Source organism: Amblyomma mixtum, chromosome 2 (assembly GCF_055824585.1).
Source record: "Amblyomma mixtum isolate Tamu chromosome 2, ASM5582458v1, whole genome shotgun sequence".
Lineage (NCBI taxonomy): Eukaryota > Metazoa > Arthropoda > Arachnida > Ixodida > Ixodidae > Amblyomma > Amblyomma mixtum.
This window is the reverse complement of record NC_143013.1, coordinates 213010003-213034907: the sequence shown is the minus strand read 5'-3', so window position 1 is coordinate 213034907 and position 24905 is coordinate 213010003. Positions and strand designations below refer to the sequence as shown.

The window sequence follows — 24905 nt, the reverse complement described above, 5'->3', positions numbered from 1 at the left end:
ACTAATTCAGAACTGGTCATGAAGGTTGTGATGTCACACATTGAGCTGCGGAATGAAAAATTAATAAAACTAAAGTTAAATTGTGGTTATGAGGCCATAGCATGAGTGAAATGTCATTATGACATAATGATGCAAAGTAGATCAATTATGCTGATAAGAAAATTGGAGTGCTTTGATGAAAACCAAACTCATGACCCTTGGGTTTCGAGTCAGATATGCTATCCCTATGACAATGAGGAACGTTCATTCAACTGTGTTGAAGGGAGACCGTGTGTGTAGTGATGTATCATGTGGTCTGGTAAGACTACTGATTTATACTAATGAGTGTGTGTAATTAGAAAATGGATTAATCAAGAAAGAAAGTGGCTAATAACCATAAATGCAATTAACAATTAATCATAGCAAAATTACATTAAAAAACTCATGACTGGCCTTATCCTGTGCTTTAAACCACCTAGAAGGTATCTAATCGCAAACCATTAGGATATCATCACTATTTTTTAAATTAGTTTTCCTAAGCTGACAGACCTAATTGTGCTATGTGGCAGCTATTCCTAAGATTTTTCTGTTTGTGCTGTGATAATGAAATGCAGAATATACCCTAATAACGAGAAGCGAAACCATCCCTGAAATTTTTATCAAAATTAGCGCAGCAGTTAAAAAGTTGACTCTTCAGCCTAACATCCCCCTTTAACCCTTTGAAGGTTCTTGCCGTATATGTACGGCGGCGGTTTTCTGTCCCGCAAGGTCTTTGTCGTACGGGTACGGTTTCGATCTTCCGTTTGAAATTTTGCGCCAAAAGAACAATGCGTGCTCACTGGGGGGTGCTGCCACCTCTTAGGACTTACAAGAAGTGTTTGAATTTTGTGCTGCCTTCTTACGGAGATAAGCAGAACTTATGTCTAGCTTTAGCGCGGCGGCACAGACTGCGGCAACACCCCTTTTGTAGTTTTGGTTTCGCCGCGTGATCGCAACGGAGTCGCGCGAAATTTGAGTTTTCTTTTTGTCAGCACTACCTTGCAGGGGCTGCCGAAGTTGATTTCTATCTTTATTGGCGCTGCTCTTAGCTTGCTTATCACCGTTGCTTGAGAGGTATTCTCGCCCTCTGTGGCAACGCGCCTACGCGGTTTCGATTCCGCCGCGGGATCGCAATGGAGTCGCGCGAAACGTGTTTTCTCTTTGTGGGCACTGTTTTGCAGAGGCGGCGAAAGTTGATTTCTATCTTTATTGGTGCTGCTCTTAGCTTGCTTATCACCGTTGCTCGAGAGGTATTCTCGCCCGCTGTGGCAACGCGCCTACGCGGTTTCGATTCCGCCGCGGGATCGCAATGGAGTCGCGCGAAACGTGTTTTCTCTTTGTGGGCACTGTTTTGCAGAGGCGGCGAAAGTTGATTTCTATCTTTATTGGTGCTGCTCTTAGCTTGCTTATCACCGTTGCTATTCTATTCTATTGAACATTTTCCACTTGTGAGTGATGCTGTCACCAAAGTACTGTTCCTAATTTTTTTTTACTATTTATTCTCGATTATATACATTTTGTAGATAAAAGATCCGCAATAAAGTAATTTGACCACCTGGGAAAGTTTTCTTCAAAATAATTCGACCCTCAAAGGGTTAACTAAGTGTCCCCATAGTTTTTTCAGAATGGAAACGAATGCAAATAGTGCAGCTTTGCTACCAAACTGAGTATAAACACTGCAGCCAGAAACTGATTCAAAACATGAATCGAACCGTGACAAAACTGAACTGAATGCAAATGGAATATTTTACGAATATTCGCAAAACCGGTGATTCGTACAACACGACGTCTTTGAAACAGTCAAACAAAACTATGCAGTGCCTTATTCAACCTTCATGCTCGTCATTTGCAAAATATTCGAAAACTTGTGAGCATATTCAATTCGTTCTGAATAATTTTAAACATGCACTACTTGATTCATTCGACGAACCAAACAAGAAGATATTCGATTCGTCTCTAAAAAATTCTGAATGTTTGCACACCCCTAATTACGGTTCAAAGAAAACAAAATACCACAATGGTACATTTGCAGCATCTGTCAAGCATTCTATATCGCTAGCTGCATCGCTCAAGATTACAGCATGTGCCGTTCATGTGCGGTGCACATGAACACTGCAATGGTACACTGCCTGTTTCGCCCACAAAGACAGATCCTCCTTTGAATGTTCAGGGCATCCCATAATAAACGGTACACCCTTTGTTACCAATTCACAGTAAAAAATTCTCCCTTTTTTCTTTTGACGCGTGTCAACCATTACTGGTTTGTGACCTACGCAGCACAAACCAAAAGGGAAAGCTTCAAGGCACCAGACCAGACCAGTCCGATGATGCCCTCTGCAGTACCCACCTGAGAAGACGGAGGCGATGGCTGCGATGAGGAATGAGAGGACGACTGCAGGCCCAGCCTTTGTGCTGGCCACCTGTCCGGCTAAAACGTATATGCCCAGACCCAGGGTGCCTCCAACCCCTGCACGGGCAATTCATTGTATCAGTGGGATGGACAGAGTGTCAAAAAGCAAACAAAAAGGATGCAAGAAAAAGACGATCTCAGTGCAATCAGATTAATTTGGCGTCATCATCATCATCGTGACTACTTTCACTGCAGGACTAAAGACTTCTTCCATATCTCTCCAACCAATTCCGCCCTGGGCCAGTTACGACCATCGTATCCCTGCAAGCTTCTTAATCTCATCCGCCCACCTAACTTTCTGCCGCCCCCTGCTACGTTTGCCTTCTCTTGGAATCCACTCCGTTACCCTTAAGGACCAGCGGTTATCTTGCCTTCGCATTACATGCCGTGCCCAAGCTCATTTCTTCCTCTTGATTTCAACTAGGATGCCATAAACCCGCGTTTGTTCCCTCACCCACTCCGCCCGCTTCCAGTCTCTCAACATTGCACCTATCATTTTTCTTTCCATAGCTCGTTGCGTTGCCCTTAACTTAAGCTGAACCCTCTTTGTTAGCCTCCACGTTTCTACCCCATCGGTGAGTACCGGTAAGATACAGCTGTTGTATGCTTTTCTCTTGAGAGATATTCATGCCATTCATGCATCAAGCATATCATATACCCTTGAGGTGCTATGGACACATCTGCGCATTCAACCTGAACACAATCACGTTCACTGTATACAAGGCACGATGTCCTCTAATGTGGACGCAATAAAATGTGCAGACATCCGAGAGATCATGTAGAAACGTATAAAACCAGGCATGCAAAATAGTGGAGAAAATCATTCACAAAGGGATCACCTTTGTGTTTTGCAGCAGCTCTGGTATGATTTTTTTTGAGTGCACCCATTTTGTTTCCTAGGCTCACAAGTATGAATGCTTAATGCACCTAAATTTTACTGATTTCTTTACACAACTTCGTATGACAGGAGCCGGTCAAAAGAAGCAAGCCCATTTATAATGGCCCCACTTATAACAAACAAAGCCAATGCGACTTGTCACAGTTTGCATCATTGCCATGGCGCCGAATCTCAGGTTTGGTTTGGTTTTGGGGGGTTTAACGTCCCAAAGCGACTAAGGCTATGAGAGACGCCGTAGTGAAGGGCTCCGGAAATTTCGACCACCTGGGGTTCTTTAACGTGCACTAACATCGCACAGTACACGGGCCTCTAGAATTTCTCCTCCAAAGAAATTCTAGCCGCCATGGCCGGGATCGAACCCGCGTCTTTTGGGTCAGCAGCCGAGCACCATAGCCACTGAGCCACCGCGGCGGCCCGAATCTCAGATTGAACGTCCCCGAACACATAATTCGGTTACAACAAACATGCAGGTGCCAGAAAAACTCATGCGCCAGGGCGTGCTTGGCAGTCTTTATTACGGTCCTACATGAACATTGATACTGGTTCCGCTTAACGCACAAAGGCCATGAAAAGGGCACGGGCTATGCGAAGTAAAGAAAAAAAAATTGACTGTCGATTTGCGTAGTTAGGCCAAATGCAACTAGGTACGCTAGCACTTCAGATTTCACTTGGGTGCTGGCGTTCGGATCAGTTTACGGATGAAAGTTGTTCGAAGAGTGGTAACGGGTGAAGGGCCATACACGCAAAATTCGTCATTCTCTATTTAACATTCATAACATTAATGCGCCACAAAGTAGGCTTCAAACAAACAAACAAACACACCAACAGAAGGACAAACAAACAACAGCTAAATGCAGGGAATGCCCACTATACCTGCTATCACACTAAACAAGTCCACTGCTGGACTGCAAGGTCACCTCGCCTTCCATACCCTCAACTGCAAGGTTAGACCACTTTGGGAAACAACCTTGAGGCAGAGGGGTAGCAGCACTCTTGTGGGTTGTCAACAGTACCCCCTTCGAATGCGGGACTGCACGAGTCTTTATGGTGGGTCTTAAAAGGAGACCTTATCGTGCTTGAACATTACTCTGGGAAGAAACGCGATCTCAGCCAGCGCTCGACAGCGTTCGTCAGTTGCACCAGTTATCGCCTGCGCCGCATCAATTCCTAGAAGCCAGATTAAACGTTACGACCTACTTCGCCACATTTGCATGCTTGTGTGGGTCCCAGCCAAGAGGAGATATGCGGTTGTGCCTCGAGGACATCAGTGCTACACACGAGCTTCCCAAAAAGGCCTTTCTCTTGCACTGTGTCAGCGCTAAGCTCAGCAAATGCCTCTGCGTTTTGTTTGGCCCAGAAACTGACTGCACCCAAGACTAAACGTTGGACGGTGTGGTACATTTCCTGTGTGCGAAAAGTGGCGGCGGTTGTCATCGCTGCATCCACGTGTGGCATCAGCATTATCCTGTGTGAAAGGCTGCCACAAGGTCGCGCTCAGCGAAGACGAGAAGTTTATAAAACCTATGCATTGCAGACGCAGAAACGACCACATCTGTGTGTACAAATTTCACGCCTGGCTGATATACATCGCACAATTAAAAGCGGTCTTTCATCGAGTGATGCACTAGGCCTGAACGCATGGTGCTGATCGCCCCACTGATCACGAAGCACGAAAATGTGCCAACTAGCGCGAGAACCTGGTGAGGTTGACGGCGACTAGCGGATACTGCGTGGACAGCGCAGCATGAAAGTTGGCCATGCGGCTGTCATCTAATACTGTGACCAGCCCGCTTTCTACCAATATCTGGATGTAACGAACGAACAGTGCGTGACCGCCATGTTTGTTATAAGTGGGCCCGACTGTATATCTCCTTCATGTGCAGCGTATGCGTTTGTGTACTCAAACTGCCCACTATCATGTCTCACCTAACCAAGGCCCCATTTTGACAAATGTGGATGCAAAAAATGCATTGAATTTGAACAGTAATGTAGAAAGATATCATGTCACGCAATCAAAATGAACACACAAATCCGTTTTATGTAATGGATGGCTCTGCGTTCCATAGTAGCTCTGGTATGGCTTTGATAAGTGTCAATTTTCGTTTGCTCTTTTTTTTTTGCACGCCTAAGCGCATTAAAGTGCTCAAAATATGTTGATCTGTTTACATAATGACTTAATGCGACCGGAATGAGTCAACAGCAGTATCACAGAGACCTCGAAAATAGTGAGGAGTCACGGTACGGATATACGAGGACCTGACAGATTTAGCATAATTCATCAGCGGGGAAGGTTGTATTTATTGGGATGTAATCGTGGCATGATCTTTAAAAAAATTTATAGATTTAAAAACGGAGATAAAGGGTTTTGCCAAAGGCCAGTAGTTATTTCAAGCTGTATGAGCAAAGAATATCAACAGGAACTATAAGATGGAATTAAATCTAGTAAGACCGAGCAAGAAAGCCAATGAGGCACATTTGTCATGCGATGCTTATATTACAAAAGCCCTACCTGCAATAGAGCAGAAGCTACAAAAAAACACACACACACAAGCTTGAAAACACCAGAGGCATCTAAAGATCTACACGTCAGGATTATGAAACCGTTCCAAAAGAGGCAATGATGTGCTGCTTCAGAAAGTCACAGAAGCATGACTGTGCAGGAAACTACTTCAATGACGGAACTACCAGTGCGATGAAACTTTAGTTGCTGCCAAACCTGGGGCTTTATGCACGAACAAGGTTTCGTAGTCTTAACTACTCCCTCGCTAATCTTCAACAGCGCACTACCACTCACCGAGCAGGGTCAAGTCAAATGTGGAGAGGCATCGGTTGAGCTGCGAAGCCTCGGCGACGTCGGCCCCGACCCGCTTGCGCCGTACGAGGGCGCCCACGAACGCCCGCACCCGGTCGGCCATGCCCCAACACGACCGGCCACCAGCGCCCCCTCCACTCGATGCTGCAACGAGAAGAAGGGAGCACGCTCAGTCTACAGGTGCAGTGAACACTTGTCTTTTACTTCTTTCATGTGTGCACGTGAGCACATTAAAAGATTTTCAACAGCAGCTTCAAAATTGCATTGACACTCAAAGAGCCTCCCCCAGACTCTTGGTAAACCTGCTGACCTAAGTCAAGCATATGAAACAGGTATACGATCAGTCTACAAGCACAATGCTCACTTATCTTTTACTTCTTTCACGTGTGTGCACGTGAACACATTAAAAGATTTTCAACAGCAGCTTCAAAATTGTGTTGATACTCAAAGAGCCTCCCCCAGACTCTTGGTAAACCTGCTGACCTAAGTCAAACATATGAAACAGGTATACGATCAGTCTACAAGCGCAATACTCACTTATCTTTTACTTCTTTCATGTGTGTACGTGAGCACATTAAAATATTTTCAACAGCAGCTTCAAAATTGTGTTGATACTCAAAGAGCCTCCCCCAGACTCTTGGTAAACCTGCTGACCTAAGTCAAACATATGAAACAGGTATACGATCAGTCTACAAGCTCAATACTCACTTATCTTTTACTTCTTTCATGTGTGTACGTGAGCACATTAAAAGATTTTCAACAGCAGCTTCAAAATTGTGTTGATACTCAAAGAGCCTCCCCCAGACTCTTGGTAAACCTGCTGACCTAAGTCAAACATATGAAACAGGTATACGATCAGTCTACAAGCGCAATACTCACTTATCTTTTACTTCTTTCATGTGTGTACGTGAGCACATTAAAAGATTTTCAACAGCAGCTTCAGAATTGTGTTGATACTCAAAGAGCCTCCCCCAGACTCTTGGTAAACCTGCTGACCTAAGTCAAACATATGAAACAGGTATACGATCAGTCTACAAGCGCAATACACACTTATCTTTTACTTCTTTCATGTGTGTACGTGAGCACATTAAAAGATTTTCAACAGCAGCTTCAAAATTGTGTTGATACTCAAAGAGCCTCCCCCAGACTCTTGGTAAACCTGCTGACCTAAGTCAAACATATGAAACAGGTATACGATCAGTCTACAAGCGCAATACTCACTTATCTTTTACTTCTTTCATGTGTGTACGTGAGCACATTAAAAGATTTTCAACAGCAGCTTCAAAATTGCGTTGATACTCAAAGAGCCTCCCCCAGACTCTTGGTAAACCTGCTGACCTAAGTCAAACATATACAAAAAAGCACACGAATTACACAAAGACTAAAAAATATGAAATAAAAATAGTGGACGTAAGTACTCTCATAGCAACTCTGATCTAATAAAGTTTTATTGTCATTTTATGTAGTTTTTTGACTTAACATTACCATTTATTGCAGCTTGTGCACTGTCAACAGAAAGGACTAAAAAGGGAGTAAGTTGCCCTATAGTGCATTCTCTTTTATGAAAGGAAGAGTGTTAGAGGACAGCTTATTCCCTTTTTACTCCCATATAGGCGTAGCCATATAGTGCATTCTCTTTTATAAAAGAAAGGGTGTTAGAAGATAGCTTATTAACTTTTTACTCCCATATAGGCATATTCGTGTCTAGAGTGTGATATGTCCAGAAGGATCCTGTTGCTTGCACAAAAGTAGAAAATTACTACTAGCGGTCTCTGCATACAAAGTGAGAACAATGTGCATGCATTCGTGCAAGAGTCATTGAGGCAGGTGACAACGCAAGCACAACATGATAATAACTAAGTGGAAAACCACGGAAAGGACACGTTCACAAGCAGGAGAACTACACAGGACAACACTGGCGTCGTCCAGCATTGTCCAGTGTAGTTCTCCTGCTTGTGTGTCCTTTCTGTTGGTTTTCCACTTACTATGCACCAATTGGCACAACAAGCTACGCTTTGTGGGAATCTGGCTTTCCGCCGTCGCCTTTGCGCGGCTGTGCCGGCCGCCCGCGTTGTTTCTCCTCTTTCCCTTGCCCCCGCCTCAGGCGGTGGAGAGGCGGCTGGGTGACTAATCACTGTCATTTAGCCACAGCTCCGCCCCGGCTCCCCAAGGGCCTTTGCCATTGGCGCCTTTTGGCGGGAATTCGGGACCCCGCTTTGGGCGGCCGCGCCGCGCGACCGTCCGAGCGGGGCCCGAGAGAGAGAGATCCCTCCGAGACAGCGTAAGGTGCGTACGCTACTGTTTGTCCGTGCCGGCTTTGCCGCTCGGACCAGTGCATACTCGAGCTCGCCCGCACGTGTCCTCTGACCTGCAGCGGCTCGAGCCTGTCCAGCGGGGTCCAGCGACCTCCGACAGGCGTACATTGCGTTGTTTGCCCACTCTCTCTCGCAACCGGCCCAACGGTCGACACGAGAGAGGGATCACAGCACTGCCGCGGGGACATTCTCCTGCAGCGGCGGGCTAGCGGCGCGCATTACTCGAGTCGCTTCGTGCGCGCAGCGGAGCCTTGCTCCTCGCGCGCCCCCGGGACGGGGTGACGATTGAGTGTGTGTGTACTGCTGAAGGACGACGTGAATAAACGTCTCCTTTGTGAGATTGGAGGCCTATTTCTTCGCGGCGAATCGCTCTCCTCCCAGCGGAGGTTGAGTGCACCGCATCGGTGTCCCAGTGGGGCGCCAGTTGTGGGTTCCTACGTGGACACAGGCCACCACCCACCGCGGGTTCGAGCTTCGCGCGAGCCAAGGGCCCCGATCAGCCGTCACCACACACACACTGGGACACCGTTGCAGCGCACTCAACCTCCGTTGGGAGGAGAGCGATTCGCCGCAAAGAAATAGGCCTCCAAGTTCACAAAGGAGACGTTTATTCACATCGTCCTCCAGCTGATACACACACACTCAATAGCCACCCCGTCCCGGGGGCGCGCGAGGAGCAAGGCTCCGCTGCGCGCACGAAGCGACTCGAGTAATGCGTACCGCTAGCACGCCACTGCAGGAGAATGTCCCCGCGGCAGTGCTGTGATCTCTCTCTCGTGTCGACCGTTGGGCCAGTTGCGAGAGAGAGTGGGCATTCAACGCAAGGTACGCCTGTCAGAGGTCGCTGGACCCCGCTGGACAGGCTCGAGCCACCGCAGGTCAGAGGACACGTGCGGGCGAGCTCGAGTAAGCACTGGTCCGAACGGCAAAGGCCGGCACGGACAAACAGTAACGTACGCACCTTACGCTGTCTCGGAGGGATCCCTCTCTCTCTGGGCCCCGCTCGGACGGTCGCGGGATGCGCGGCCGCCAAAATGGGTCCCGGATTCCCGCCAAAAGGCGCCAATGGCAAAGGCCCTTGGGGAGCCGGGGCGGAGCTGTGGCTAAATGACAGTGATTAGTCACCCAGCCGCCTCTCCACCGCCTGAGGCGGGAGCAAGGGAAAGAGGAGAAACAACGCGGGCGGCCGGCACAGCCGCGCAAAGGCGACGGCGGAAAGCCAGATTCCCACATCTTCTTCAATACTATGACAATAACTGTCTGTGCTTGAGCAACACTGCCCACAGTACACCACCAGACTTTGCACCACACCTCTCGGCAAGCAAGAAGAGGCTGAGAAAAGGGGAAGGGAAAAGACGGGAGGGAATAACGAAGCCCCACTTTCTACAAGAAGTGTTGTGCCAGGCTGTTTTTACAATGCTGAAGTTGTCCAGTGAAAATAACCAGCAAGCCAGAGGAAGGAACACTCTTAAAAACTTGCTTTCCCTGTGAAAGACAATAGGAATAATATATACAAGAATTTCAGCAAGGTCGGAACTACATTTCATTGCTCTCGTGCATATTGTGTGCGCACTACATCATTAAATTTGAGAGTATATATGCTTGACGATGGAAAAACAAATGTTTCCAAGTGAACCTTAATCACAAAGTGTTTTCAATGAATATTCTTTTCTTTTTCGTTTTTCTTCACAATTCATTACTAAAGAAGATTACCTTTAAAACAGTTTTGCTCGGAAACCATCGTGCATGTACAAACCAGGCATGGCTGTGCCCTAAAAGAATTCACCTTCCAGTTTAATGCAGCCATGTAGTACCAAAGGAAGTCAACTGTGTTCCCATTATGGTCTACCTAGAATGTGCCCCATGTTCTTCATGCTGTTAATGAACAAGGACATGAACAAAAATGCTCAGTAAGAAGTACACGTTCCTCAGTGCAAGGCCAATCTACTTCAACCAGCGTCCCCTGTCTCCTGTGCTTGTTATGTGCCAAATGAATACATCAAAATATGAGGTATCCCCGCCGCGGTGACTCAGTGGTTACGGTGTTCGGCTGCTGGCCCGAAAGACGCGGGTTCAATCCCGGCCGCGGCGGCCGAATTTCGATGAAGGTGAAATTCTAGAGGCCCATGTACTGTGCGATGTCAGTGCACGGTAAAGAACCCCAGGTGGTCGAAATTTCCGGAGCCCTTCACTACGGCGTCCCTCATAGTCTGAGTTGCTTTGGGACGTAAACCCCAATAAACCAATGAACCAACCAAAATGTGAGGTATGAGCTCTGTAGCATTCAGTAGTCAAGACTACTAAGACTACAATTATTTATTTTCGCACATCCTTCAGGCATTCTGCAAACTTAAGCTCATATTTCATTCTGCTATCTCATAAATTTGTAATTTTATTTTCTCAAATGAACCAACTAATCTGCGGTCGCCCCTCCCCACTTACTCTCTTACCTTTGCTGCCATCCATAACCTATAACATATGAACCAAGGCCCATAATAACAGCTATGTCCATCGTTAGTGTCATTACAGTCGTTCGTCATCACCATGAATATTCCATTCCCATCAATGTACACATACTTAATCTTACTTTATCTGTTTGTAGTATCCAAGGAGGCCACACTGGAAATAGCATTCTGTGTCCTTTCAAGTGACCTCTGCCAATCTCAATGATAACGCCATATCATCAAGTAGTCCAAGTAGTGCTCTATAGCCTAACATTTTGTGGGCAGATAGCAAATGCTCTGAACAATCAGAACAACTGAGAGGTGTTAACCACAACGCGAAACAATGCACCTCAGAGCACACACCCCACCACTTCTGTATGCAACACATTGTTACAGATGCCGACACTGTGGAATTGTGAAAAATGAAGACAAAGGAATCAGAGGCCGTAAAGGAACATACTAGTGAAACATAAGCCTAGACTGTATTTTGTAGTACACAGGAGTATTAGAACAATTGTGCTGGATGACAAGAATAGAAAAAAAAAACTAAGCAAGCAAAAAAACAAGGACATTTTGCACACCACTCAAACGTCCGCGTGCTATCAGATATGGCTTTATAGGTCAACCAACGCTGAGGAAACTCCCGAAGAACACCCCTCCATTCAGCACCCTCTTTTCAAGCCCCACATTTGTTTGTGATTTTAAGCCCCGAGGTCTAGATTTTTCAAATCTTTCTGCAGCAAAAGAATATGTTCACAAGAAGTTGGATGCAGCTTTCTCAGGCAGCTTAATTCGTTCTCACTAAAGTAATTTCATGCTTATACTTTTTATCAAAGTACTGAGCCAAGAAAAAAATTTGATTAGTCAAGGCAATACTCAAATTTTGAATCTGAGTTAAGAGGGTAACATCACATCGTGTCATGCAATGCACAATATACCCCATTAGAAGGTGTGTCAACTGTAGACTACCCTCATAAGGGTGATGAACCTTTGATGCCTGCAAAGCCATGTTTTCATAGCACCATTTAGAAAAACTGGTTTATTGGGGTTTTAACATCTTAAAGCAACTCAGGCTATGAGGGATGCCGTAGTGAAGGGCTCTGGAAATTTCGACCACCTGGGGTTCTTAAACGTGCACTGACATCGCACAGTACATGGGCCTCTTAGAATTTCGCCTCCATCGAAATTTCGGCCGCCGCGGCCGGGATCGAACCCGCGTCTTTCGGGTCGGCAGCCGAGCACCACAACCACTGAGCCACCGCGGCAGGGCCACCATTCGGAAAAAATAATACTGCTGTGGAGTCAGTCAGGATATACCGTAAATTAAACTAAACAGGTTTTTGAGGAAAGGAAATGGTGGAGTATCTGTCTCACATCTCTGCTGAACTGCACCGTAAGGGAAAGGATAAAGTAGGGAATGAAAGAAAGGAAGAAAGAGATGACGTAGTGGAGAGTAGTGGAGGGCTCCTAATAATTTCGACCAACCGGGGATCTTTAATGTGCACTAACATTACACAGCACACGGGGGCCTTTTGCGGGCGCCTTTTGCGCTTCGTCTACATCGAAATGTGGCCACCGCAGTGGTCAGGCTCGAACTCGGGTACTCCGGCTGAGCAGCCGAGTACCCTAACCACTGTACAAATAATAAGATTTTACAGTCATGTCTGTGTTGAGACCAAACTCCACTACCACAGGAATTTGTTTAATCCTCATCCCACATCGAAGTGTTGCTGCAAACTAAAGTATACATGGCACATGCATAGGCGATCTTATCTGTGCATGTAACCTTAGCAAGCACTATGTGGCGCGATCATGAAAAGAGTTGTTTGCATACATGCTTGCAAGCTATGAGCGCTTTTATTTTTTCCAGCACTGTAAATGGGACTACTTGTTTTCGAACACTGTACAGCAGATCTATTCAGGCTATTGCCGTTTAATTGATATTCAAAGGCACTTTCACTTTATTTCAGCCCTACTCTTTGGTCTACTTTCTAACGGAAACAAAGGGGGGGTTAAGCATCTGAAAGAGTAGAGCAGTGCTTCCCCGGAAAAACACCCATCGCAACTCCCAGGACAATGTGCACATCCGGTATCTACCTGTAGCAACCAACTAGCTGAAGATAGTTTTGTTCCAGCGGTTGGGGCCTTTGTCGACTACTGCTTCACACCAACCTCCTGCCTTTATCAATGATTTCATGCCAGATGACTGCTTGCAGTCATGACAAATAATCAGATAAAACTAGCAAATACCTCAAAACAGCTGCCTGGAAGAATGGCGTGCAGATAACTGGCCTCAGCCTGGACATTGCAACTGTGTTCAAGCATTGCACACTGATTATTTTTGCTGGTCGGTTTAGCCCACCTTGAAGACAGACTTCCACTCGTTCAGAAGAAAAATGATACAAATGATTGTCACCTTTACACATATAACATTCAACCGAGACTCACCGTACACTACATAGAGCGTTACACATCCACAATGAAATGATTTGTAGCATCTTGCTGCAGATATAACATTATGTTTTACAAATTGGTAACATCTATACATCAAGCAACAAGGAAGAAACACTGCATCTGGAAGCCTCAGAAAGATATGAGAGCAATGAAGCCGTTAGCTGAAGGAAACTGATGTGTAATTAACATATGGCCAACTTTACTTACAGATGTAGACAGTTCGTGCATCCTTTATTAATTAGACTTAATTAAATTTGTTGATTGATTCGTGGAAGAGTGACCTTTTTTTCGCAGTGTATCGAAAGCATTTCACAGGTTTGATATACAAAGTACCGGCCGGTTCATTCATATTCTTTGCAAGATTCTGACCAAGCCCCAACAAGTGTACAGTCAGTATGTTGAACTCTACACAAATCGCACAGAAACAGTAAAGACACGTTAACCAGCAAATCAGTGCTGATGACACCAAACTGGCTGAAACGTAAAGCAACTTTTCTCTAAAGGCAATCGTCCCAACAGAAATCAACACACGGAACTCGCCTCATTATGTTCGAAACCTGAAACACTATTAGCAGCTTTGCCCTCGCTCAACTCTTGGAACAACCTGAGTGCCACGAGATTTTTTTTTTTTTTTTTAGCCTGAGACAAGAGCACTGTACTAACGAATGTCCGAAATGAACGCGTTTTCATTCATCCAAATGGTGCGGCAATCAACAAGTGTGCGTGAGAGCTGTGAACGAAACGAACGTAGGCATAAATCCGCCTGGAAGACCATTCGCGCGTGCAGAAAAAAAAGAAAAGAAAGGAATAAAAGCGCGTTACTGTCAGCTGTCCAGAGGACGTTATACATGTATTTTTTTCTTGTATCGCTCGGCATGAGCGATCGACGGTCATCGCTTGCGCATAAACAGAGCAATATATAAGGACTATACCGAGCAAGCCAAACGGCCCGATCGAGGAGGGCCTGGTACGAGGCCAATAAGGTGATTATCGCGACAGGTGCCGAACCGAGGTCGAATCACGTGAAAAGGCAGACCGCGCGCGGATTACCTGAGCTGACCTGCTGGCTTGCGACTGCTGGCGTAACGATCGCCGGAAAACTACGGACAGCTCGTTGTCATCTACCAACGGGTATCCACAAGGAATGCGTTCCTACCACTAGCCACGGAGCTGTTCGAAACAGCTTGAAATTACTCACCAAAACGTGACAAGCGGTGGAACCCAAACGTCAGCCGCGGCTCCGCTAGCAAATGCCTCCAATACCTCCCCCCTGACGCCCCATATAACGGCAAAGGCTGCAAGATATGACCGCGCAGCGGCGCAACACAGAGGGTCATGTTAATTGAAAACGAACCCGACAGGTGTCGCTAGCTTAATAGCAAAAGAAGCGATCAGCCGCAGGTTGCGGTTTTGGTTTCCCCGCGTAAGTGATAACGTGAGTGACGATTCAGCGATATGCAGGCACCCGTCTCCGAAGTCGTTATCCTGCTTCAGTCACAGCGTGGAGTGATAAACAAAAGAACACGCAGGCAAGGCTTCAGTCAAGTAAATATTCCGCTGGTATATTTCTGGGGCAGAGACGGAAAAATACCGGTAAATGTCCAGAAAATCTGAAAACACGCCTGTGAGAATATACGCGTATGTTTGCTCGTAGAAGATAGCATTATCAATGAACTGTGCTTCAAGAGATAAGTGAAAGTAAAGTTTAAGGAGGGCAGCATTTGACCTCCAAACTATAGCTGCAGCAGATTGTGCCTCGGGGTCATGGGAGAAAACGCGAGCACCTGTCGGAAAATGAAAACAAAAGCACGTTGCGCGACATCCACAGAATGCGCGTGACTGCTCCCGCTGGTTGATAGAAGAGACACCGAGTTCATTGCTTCCGTTTACAAGTTAGCGGTATATAGGAACACCTACCGCGGTGGCTCAATGGTAAGGTGCTCGTCTACCTAGCCGAAGTACCCGGGTTCGAACCCGACCGCGGCGGCCGCGTTCCGATGGAGGCGAAACGCAAGAGGCGCCCGTGTGCTGTGCGATGTCAGTGCACGTTAAAGATCCCCAGGTGGTCGAAATTATTGCCGGAGACGTCCACTACGGCACCTCTTTCTCTCTTTCTTCTTTCACTCAGGTGTCCACCGAGATATGTGAGACAGATGCTGCGCCATTACCTTTCCTCACAAAACTAACCAACCGGTATATAGGATATGCCTCATATACGACGAGATATATCGCGTAAGCACGTGTTTTGAAGTTTTGGAGCTCTAAAACTTCAAAACATGCAGGAGAGACACGACTGCGAGCCTAAACATCACAACTGGCAATCCAGTTGAAGGGTGGAGGAGTGGGGGGGGGGGGGGGGGGGGGGGGGAGATTGTCCTCGTGTGAGCTATGCGGTATTGGTTTGGTTTATATCGGGTTCAATGTCCCGAAGTGACTCAGGCTATGGGACACCATATAGTGAAGGGCTTCGGATATAATTTGGACCACATGGTGGTCTTTCGTACACTGACAACGAACAGAACACGTACGTACGGCCTTTTTGCATTTCGCCTCCATCGAAATGCGACCGCCGCGGTCGGGATCGAATCCGCGTCTTTCGATCGGGTCAGCAGCCTAGCGCCATAACCACCGATCGAGCCACCACGTCAGCTTGAGCTGTGCGGTATGCATGTACGTACCAGAAAGCTCGATGCATGCATTACACGTTGGCATATAATACTGATCGATAGCCTAGTCGCACAACAATGAAGGTAACTATAAAACAAGTTAGAAGAGTCCAGCAGACCCTACTGCTGCAGATGTGAAAAGTTAGAGCTGCCGGCAGGTTTGTTCGCATTTCCAAAAACTCCACTGCAGTTGTGCAATGAACTTGGCAGATTGCATCCGTATAGAAAGAATCACTGAATTCAATCAGTGGCGACCATTTTGTTGAACATGGAGTATCAGTACAGGAAGTATCACTGAATTTAGTCACAGTGGCGACCGTTTTGTTGAACACGGATCACATAGGGAATGCGCCTATCGCCACCGTCCAATATACTTATATCTCTGACCTGCAACAACAAAACGGAGTCTGTGAAATAACGCGAACACCAATCTGACGGATGCGGTGCCGCTGACACCGAAAGTACCGCCGATCTTTGCACTTTCCCTCCGGATCGCCGGCCCTTGCACTTGCTCCTCGCCCGCCTCTATCGAATTCTTTTTTAAATTGTTTTTTTTTTTGAGGAAAGGAAATGACGCAGTAACTGTCTGACATATCTCGGCGGTCACGACGAGACCGGCCAGCGGTGCGGACGTGCGTCGCATGCGCTCCCGCCAATCTGTTTTTCGGAGTTCACCTTGGGCCTGCTGGCCGGAAACCACTACAAACGGATACGGATTGTCCCTCCTTGCAAGAGGACACCGGATTTCGGGCAAACGGTGGGCTATTTCGCATTTCATGGGACTGTTCACCTTTGGGAGGCGTGAGAGCTACCTAGGCCTAACGCCCAGGCCTAGCGTAGCTACCCCTGCATCGACGGGAGCCGGCCCCTGGGGCGGCTCTGTCATCACCACGATGATCAACGCTGTCGACGGAGACGAACTGGCCCCCTCGGAATTTTAAAAGTGTGAGTGGGAGACCGTACTCGGTATGCACGACCGCATGATGAAAAAAGGCGGGAAGCCCGCGAACGCCAGCGTTAACGCTGGCGCGAACGCCGCCGGGAATTTCGGCGGGAACGCTGGCGAGCACGGCGCCGGGGAGAAGAAATCGACTGCCGCTCAGAAAAAGAGGTAAGATCCGAACATCCGAAAAAGGGCACCGATGCCGAAGCTCCCAGAGAGTGACCATAAAATCATCTTCAGTCTCAGAGGCTGGAATTTGAACGATTACGTGCCACGTCACCTACTGCAGGCCACGTGCGTGGCCGCGCAGCTATCATAAGGAGACGTCCTGGACGAAGACACTTCAAGAATCAACTCCGTGAACAACACGTACACGATCGGCACACCGAATCGTCAATGCGCGGGGATCAAGGCGATAGTTATCGGGGAGAAGACCCTCGCCATTGTACCCTACGTCGCGGCTTCCGACGACTCCATTAAGGGTGTGGTATACAACACCTATGATATCGGAACAGAGGAAGAAGTCCGTCAAGGATTCATCAAACGCAACCCGAACATCGTAGTTCTCAACGCTAGAAGAATCGGCACGTCGAGATCTATCACCTTTGGAGAGAAAAAGATACCCAGCAAGTCTTCTACGGGGATCAGCGTTCATCATCTACCCGTACCTAGAGCGGGTAGAGACCTGGTACAACTGCAGGAAGACAGGACACAGGACGGATGGATGCTCTAAGCCACGAGTAAAGCGTTCCAAAGTAATATTAAACAGGCTAGCAAGAGAACAGCAGTTCGCAATTGGTGGTGAGGTATTGGAAGTAGTAAGAGAATATGTCTATTTAGGGCAGGTAGGGACAGCTGATCCGGATCATGAGAGGGAACTAACTACAGAACAATGAGAATGGGGTGGAGCGCATATGGCAGGTTCTCTCAGATCATGAATGGCAGTTTACCAATATCCCTCAAGAGAAAAGTATACAACAGCTGTATCTTACTTGTACTCACCCACGGGGCAGAAATGTGGAGGCTAACAAAGAGAGTTCAGCTTAAGTTAAGGACAACGCAGCGAGCTACGGAAAGAAAAATGATAGGTGTAACGTTAAGAGACCGGAAGCGGGCGGAGTGGGTGAGAGAACAAACGCGGGTTAATGATATCCTAGTCGAAATCAAGAGGAAGAAGCGGGCTTGGGCAGGGCATGTAATGCGAAGGCAAGATAACCGCTGGTCCTGAAGGGTAACGGTGTAGATTCCAAGAGAAGGCAAGCGTAGCAGGGGGGGGGGGGGGGCAGAAAGTTAGGTGGGCGGATGACATTAAGAAATTTGCGGGAATACAGTGGCCGCAACTGGCGAAGGACAGGGTTAATTGGAGAGACATGAGAGAGGCCTTTGCCCTGCAGTGGGCGTAGTCAGGCTGATGATGATGATGCAGACGCGGCGAAGACCACCCAGACCCACCGGAGGGAGAACTGCCGACATGCCAGCCCGAATGCGTCGTATGCAGGGGGGTGGGGGGGGGGGGGGGCACACAACACCGGCAGCCGGAACTGCAAGTGTCGGCTGACCAAGAAAGAACCTAAATCCAAGAACTACCAGGGGCAGCATGACTCCGGACACCAACCAAGATCGAGGACCAGGGATCACAGCGGCACCCGCCAAGGCTACTGGGGGAGAAGCAGTTCGAGCTGCTTCCCATCATTACCGGGGGCCGGAGGCGCCAGCTCGGGTCCTGACAGAGACAGCAGCTCGAGCAAAGGAAGAGGCTCAAGCAAGGATAGACACACTGGCAAAAAGGTGAGCTGGCCAGGTAAGACATCCCCTTGGGACACCGCTCGGGAGAAGGAACTGGTAGAGCAGCTCGATGAGAGAGACAGAGAGGTAGACATCATAAAGAAGGAAATGGCGGAGATGAGGAAACTCATTAGCGGTAACACAAAACAGCCGATGGTGGTCGAAAAACCACCTTTGCAACAATCAAAAAACGCGAGCAAGGCGCCCACACGTGACACAAACGAAGAGGGAAACATCCAAAACGCAATGGATACGGACACCAGAGTCGTCGCGGAAAGACCTCTACCCAGAGAGGGAAACACAGAAGACAGTACGCCCAAAAAGGCGGCAGGAAGCCCAAACGAGGATGCATCGACTAGAACCCACAGCAAGCGTAGGTCGGACATGAGCCCGCTCTTGAAGCGGGTGTACGCTCAAGACGCTAGAATTGATGCCCTTACCGCTAGGGTCGACAAAATAGCCGAACGTGCTGATAATCTCCCTGCGGAAGTCGTCATGTTCACGGAACGAACCATGGCTTGCTTCCAGCAAATACTGGAACGACTAGCAAACATAGAAGCCAGGATTACCCCAGGTGCCGGTGGTGGTGGTGGTGAAAAATTTTAATTTGCAAAGAGAGTTTGAGGGTCAAGAAACCCTGCTACATGGTCGGTATCCTTAGTCCGGAACACCGCACGACGAGGCCCCGTCTCGCGCCCGCTTTACTAGAGCCCTTTGAGACTCCAGCGTGGAGCAGTTGAGGACGGCAGTCTCCCATGCCTCTCGGGTGGGGGTGGGGGAAGGGGGAAGGTGAGGATTCCGAGTACATGCCCACACCATGTGAAAGATATCGCAGATCTCTCCACAGTGCGGGCAGCGCCCATTTGTGTTCGGATCGAAGTGTTTTGCTATTGCAGGACAGAGAAGAGTTCCTGTCTGCAGGCGCCGCAGAGTTTGCTCCTCCGCCTTACTCAGCCCCTTAGCAGGTACTGGGTAGAGACGGTGGCTGTCACAATAATGAATTAGGATTTCGCGGAACTGCAGAAGCGGTTTATGAGCTTTTGAGCCAGGAGAGCTAGGATGAGGAGCCCGGTGAGTAAGCGCTTGGGCGGCCGCATCAGCGGCCTCATTGCCTCGTAGACCCTGGTGGCCAGGAGCCCAGATCACTTTTGTGCGAGTTGGATCGGCAGGAGCGCGTCTTAGAATTTGGGAGGCAAGAGGGGATATTTCGCCTGCAAGATAATGTTCACAGGCCCGGCGAGAGTCCGTGATGACTGTTCTCGATTTTGGATCGGCGGCAGCGAGAGCTATTGCGACTTCCTCCGCTCGCGTTGAATTTGGGGCCCGAAAAGATAGGCCATCGACATTCATTTCCCGGTGGACTACAGCAGCCGTGAAGAATCCCGCGGGCGACGGCCCTGTGATGTCCACGTAGTAGACGCCCTCTTTATATCCATATTGCCTCTCAAGCGTGCAATCCCGCGCTTGTCGTCTGCCTTCATGTGAAGCCATGCCCATGTTACGAGGGAGCGGAGCGACCAAGAGCATGTGGCGCCACAGCACCGGGATGTTCTCCGTCCCCTCTAGTATGCATGTGTGTTGGATGTGTAAGCGGTTTAGCAGGCGGCGCCCAGGAACCGTCTGCGATAGCCGCGTATATTGGTTCACGAGGTGGGCCTCCCGCAACTCCTGTTAGGAGTTTACCACTCCCAACGCCTTCAGTTTGGCGTTGGAGGTAGCCACTGGGAGGTCCAGTGCTCGCTTTGTTGCCTTCCTGATGATGGCGTCAATGCGCTCGTCTTGTTGTTTGGTGGTGCGTAGGTACGGCACGGCGTAGAGGATCCGGCTGGTCACGAAGGCATAGGCGAGCCGTAGCGCGTCCCTGCCCCGCAGACCACCCCGCTTGTTGGAAACACGGTGGATCATGTGCCCTACCTGTTCACCTATGCTCTTGAGTTTTCCTATAGTAGAGTCCGGCTAAGTTTGTTACTGATGAACAGACCCAGGATCCGGAGCTCTGCCACTTCTCTGATTGGACCGCCCGACAGAGATATGTGTAGAGACGTGTTGTCCTTGTGGTTTGTCCTGACGTGTAGAAGCTCTGATTTGGCGGGAGCACATTGGAGACCACAGTCGGCAGCATATGCATCGACTATGGAGGCGGCCTGCTGAAGGCGGTCCTCCATCTCCCCAAGGCTCCCCTCGGTGGTCCAGATTGTAATATCGTCTGCGTAGAGTGCTTGTTTTATTCCCTCCACCTGAGCCAGTCGGCCGGGCAGGTGCATCATGGCGATGTTGAAAAGGAGCGGTGATAACACCGCCCCCTGTGGTGTACCTCGTGTACCCATAGAGTACGGGCCGTATTCCTCGTCCTCGATCCGGAGGAGTGCCTGACGCGAAGAGAGGAAGTCTCTGACATAGGCGAAGGCCTTCGCCCCGCAGTTAGTGGTGTTCAAGTTCGAGAGTATGGTGGCATGTTTAACATTGTCAAACGCCCCCTTAAGATCGAAGGCGAGAATGGCCTTGTCGTTTTGTTGCATGGCTGTGGGTCGTATTATGTCCCTGTGTAGTTGGAGTAGGACATCCTGTGCAGACATGTGCGGGCGGAACCCGAACATAGTGTCTGCAAAGAGGCCCTTACCCTCCATGTATGGAGAGAGGCGATCCCGAACCATTGTCTCCATGAGTTTTCCCACACACGAGGTCAATGAGATGGGTCTCAAGTTGTCCGTAGTCGCGGCTTTTCCTGCTTTGGGGATGAACGTTACAAGCAATGTTTTCCATTCGAGTGGGAGTGGACACCCATCCCAGATCTGATTTATGTATTGTAGCAAGTGGAGGTATGCTTAGTCGGAGAGGTTCGCCAACAGTTTCACTGTTATGCGATCCCGACCCGGTGCCCCACCTCGACGCATTTTAGCCAGGGCCGCCTTAAGGTTATGCAACTCAAAAGGGGCGTCTAAATCCTGATTTGGCTTGCCGGAATACGTGTACTCGGGCCCAACCGGGTCATTTGTGCGGCAGAGATACCTGTCGCACAAAGTGTCCGCAAGTTGCGCCGTCGTACCTTGGTACCCGTGCAGAGCCCGCCGGAGCTGTTTTTGCGTCTCCCCTTTCGTTTGAGAAGGGTCGATGAGGCTGCGTAAGAGACGCCAAGTCCCCTTCGAGCTCATCTGACGCGCTGCCGAGTTGCAGCGTTCTATCCAATTGGTGTCTGTGAGCTGGGCGGCATATGCCGCAGCTTGCTCCGTAAGTTGTGTAATGCGAGCTCTAAGCTTGCGATTCGTCTTGTGTTTCTTCCATCGTTTTGTTAAGCTCCGTCGCGCCTCCCACAGATGCAGGAGGTGATTGTCCACTGCGGGGATCTCGTCGGTGGTGTGAAGTGTTTGCGTGTGTTGTTTCTGTATGTTGGCCCACTCCGCATAGCCGTCGGAGAATAGTACGGGAGGGATGTCCTGAGTTCGAAATTGCTGCCAATTGGTTATTTTCGCCTGTCCCCCTTTTTTACGGGCTACCTTCGCCAAAAGCGTGATGCGGAGAAGGCAGTGGTCGCTGCCCAGGGTATCCTCCAGGTTCTGCCATGTGGCGTTTGTAGTGTTCCTAACCAGAGATAAGTCAGGACACGTGTCACTGGTGGCCGAGTTGCCCACACGTGTGGGGCAAGACGGATCCGTGAGCAACGTAAGACGAAGGGTGGAGATGAGCTCCGCCAGCTTGCGTCCCCTGGCTTTCTCGAAGTGATAGCCCCAGTGTAGACTGGGTGCGTTGAAATCCCCCATGATCACCAGGGGTTCATTGTTAGCCGATTTGAGAGCACGATAGAAAATTTCGCAGAAAGTAACACGCGGCTTATGTGGGGGGCAATACACATTAGTAGTAGTAGAAGACGTTTATTCGGCCAAAATTTACAGGCCGAGCATATCGACCGCCTGGGCGACCAGAAGTCGCTGTTCTTCCTCCCCTTCAGCGCCAAGCCAGTCGAGCCAGGTGGTGATGGATAAAGAAGGTGGGGGGTAGGAACCCGACTGCTGAGCAGCCGGGCAATAGAAGAGGCAATGGGCAAGGTCCGCATAGATACAGGGGCAGTTGGGACAGGAAGGGTCCGATCGATAGCGATAGAGAAAGAGGCGAGACGGGGTGATGATTGCATTCATTTGAATGTATTGACGGGTCGCGGCGCCTGAGAGGCAGAACCCTCACCATGGTGTATTCCTGCTCAGTCTCCAGATCAAGATCGACCTGAATCGCGGTGTATGCTTTATGCACCAGGATGCAGGTCGAGGAGCCCCCCTGGAACGAGCTATACCCAGAGAATTTAGCATCATTGCCGGGCTCTTGCAAAGCAAGAAGCGCCGGCATGTCACCAAGGGACTGCAGGTAGAGCTGGAGATGTGACCGTTTTTTGTAGGCTCTAAAACCCCTGCAGTTCCATTGAATGATTTCGAATTGGTTTAGTTTAGTTTAGTTTATGGGGTTTAACGTCCCAAAGCGACTGAGGCACCCTTTTGGGGACATCAGTGCTGCCACCACATACTCACCTTCCGCTACTGACCACGTATAGCTCTTCCCGCTGGGGTGGCTTAGTCGCTACGGCGCTCGGCTACTGTGCCGGAGCACACGGGTTGGAACCCGGCCGCGGCGGCTACGTTTCGATGGAGGCGAAACGCGAAAGGCCCCCGTGTGCTGTGCGATGTCAGTGTAGGTTAAAGAGCCAGAGGTGGTCCAAATTATTCTGAAGCCCTCCACTACGACACCTCTTTCACTCCCACCTTCCCACGTTCCTCCCTTTTTTTTTATTGCGACAGTGTGTACGCTGGCATAAATTATACAGATACACACTGTATCTTCGAAAGAAGGTTAGTTATATGGGGTTTTATGGCGCATAAGCAACTATGGCTATCATGCGCCAAACACAAGGTTAGATGATCTTATGTTAAGTGTATAGAAGTTACATTATACTAAATTTAAAACATTGGCTTTCTTTAGAAACTTACAAACAAGTGAAAACTCGACGAGTGTTTGCTCGCCTAAAAGCAATGCGGGATGAAATGGAATGTGTTCATTGTAAAATACCGTAAAAATTTTTTTTCGAAGTTCTTCGAGATGCGCACAAGAGATTAAAATGTGATTCACTGTGAGCTGCTCACCACACATTTCACACACAGGTTTGTCTTTTTTTGTTAATAAGAAGTTATGGGTGATGTGTGTGTGGCCTATGCGTAAACGACATAAAGTTACTTCGATAAAACGTTCTTTATGATGGCATGATTTCCATTCTTTCAAAATAGGCTTTACAGTATGCAGCTTGTGTCTTTCATTTTCCCAAGAAGCTTGCCATTTGGCTCTTAGTTTGCTATGCACTAACTTCATGTAATCCCTCGGAGGCAAACCAACATGTTTCACCTCCATGGCTCTGGCTTGTGCAGCACACGTGTCGGCTCTCTCATTATCCCTAATGCCAACGTGACTGGGAACCCAGCAGAATTTTATAACATGTTTTTGTGCTGTGACCTTTATTATATTGTGTATGATGCTTCCAATCAGTGGCTCCGTGGCATTTTTGGAGTTTAATGCTGTAAGGACGCTCAGTGAATCTGTATAAATGATGCTCTTTTTGATGTTTTCATTTGCTATTTTCTGTACCGCAACACAAATGGCATAACACTCCGCGGTGAAAACTGTAGCACATGAGGGCAGTCGTACTGCATTTTCATTTTTTCCTTGTATTACTGCGCTTCCTACATGAGCATGAGTTTTTGACCCGTCAGTATAAAATGACGTGTAATTTCTGTATTTTTCTTGTAGTGTTAGATATTCTTGTATTATGTGGTCGTCTGGCGTACAGGTTTTACTGAGGCGTGTTAGTGTGACGTCACACACTGTGGGGAGAGTGTACCAAGGTGCTAGTGCTTCGTGTCTTGGGGCAATATTTTTGATTTCATTTAGTGCGTTCAGAGTTTGACATTTTTCTTCGAAGCGCAAGAGCAACGGCTTAATCGCATGGGGCTTGTTGTTGAAGAGCATTCGGGATGGGCATTTCGTGACAATTGGGTAACAGAGATGTTTGGGCTGTGAAAGGATTTTTAGGATGTATGTACAAGTTAGTGCAGTTCTTGATCTTCTAAGGAAGGTTCATTAGTTTCCACATACAGACTTGCTATTGGGGAAGTTCTGTAAGCAC

General features: G+C 48.4%; 1 protein-coding gene across 3 annotated transcripts in view; it reads right to left on the bottom strand.

Annotated features, from left to right (window-relative positions):
• The window catches only part of LOC149362495 (cationic amino acid transporter 2-like), a 117307-nt gene that overhangs the window by 44668 nt on the left and 47734 nt on the right, over positions 1–24905 (bottom strand). For 2 of the 3 annotated variants that reach the window (XM_089573074.1, XM_089573075.1), the window contains exons 1-3: positions 14550–14693; positions 6121–6282; positions 2366–2485 (exon numbers count right to left, since the gene is read on the bottom strand). In XM_089573074.1, coding sequence (XP_089429200.1) covers positions 2366–2485; positions 6121–6282; positions 14550–14688 — 421 coding nt within the window. In that variant the 5' untranslated portion in view covers positions 14689–14693. Of the gene's footprint in view, positions 1–2365; positions 2486–6120; positions 6283–14549; positions 14694–24905 lie in introns of those variants that run through there. The other variant, XM_089573076.1, reaches the window with a different exon arrangement.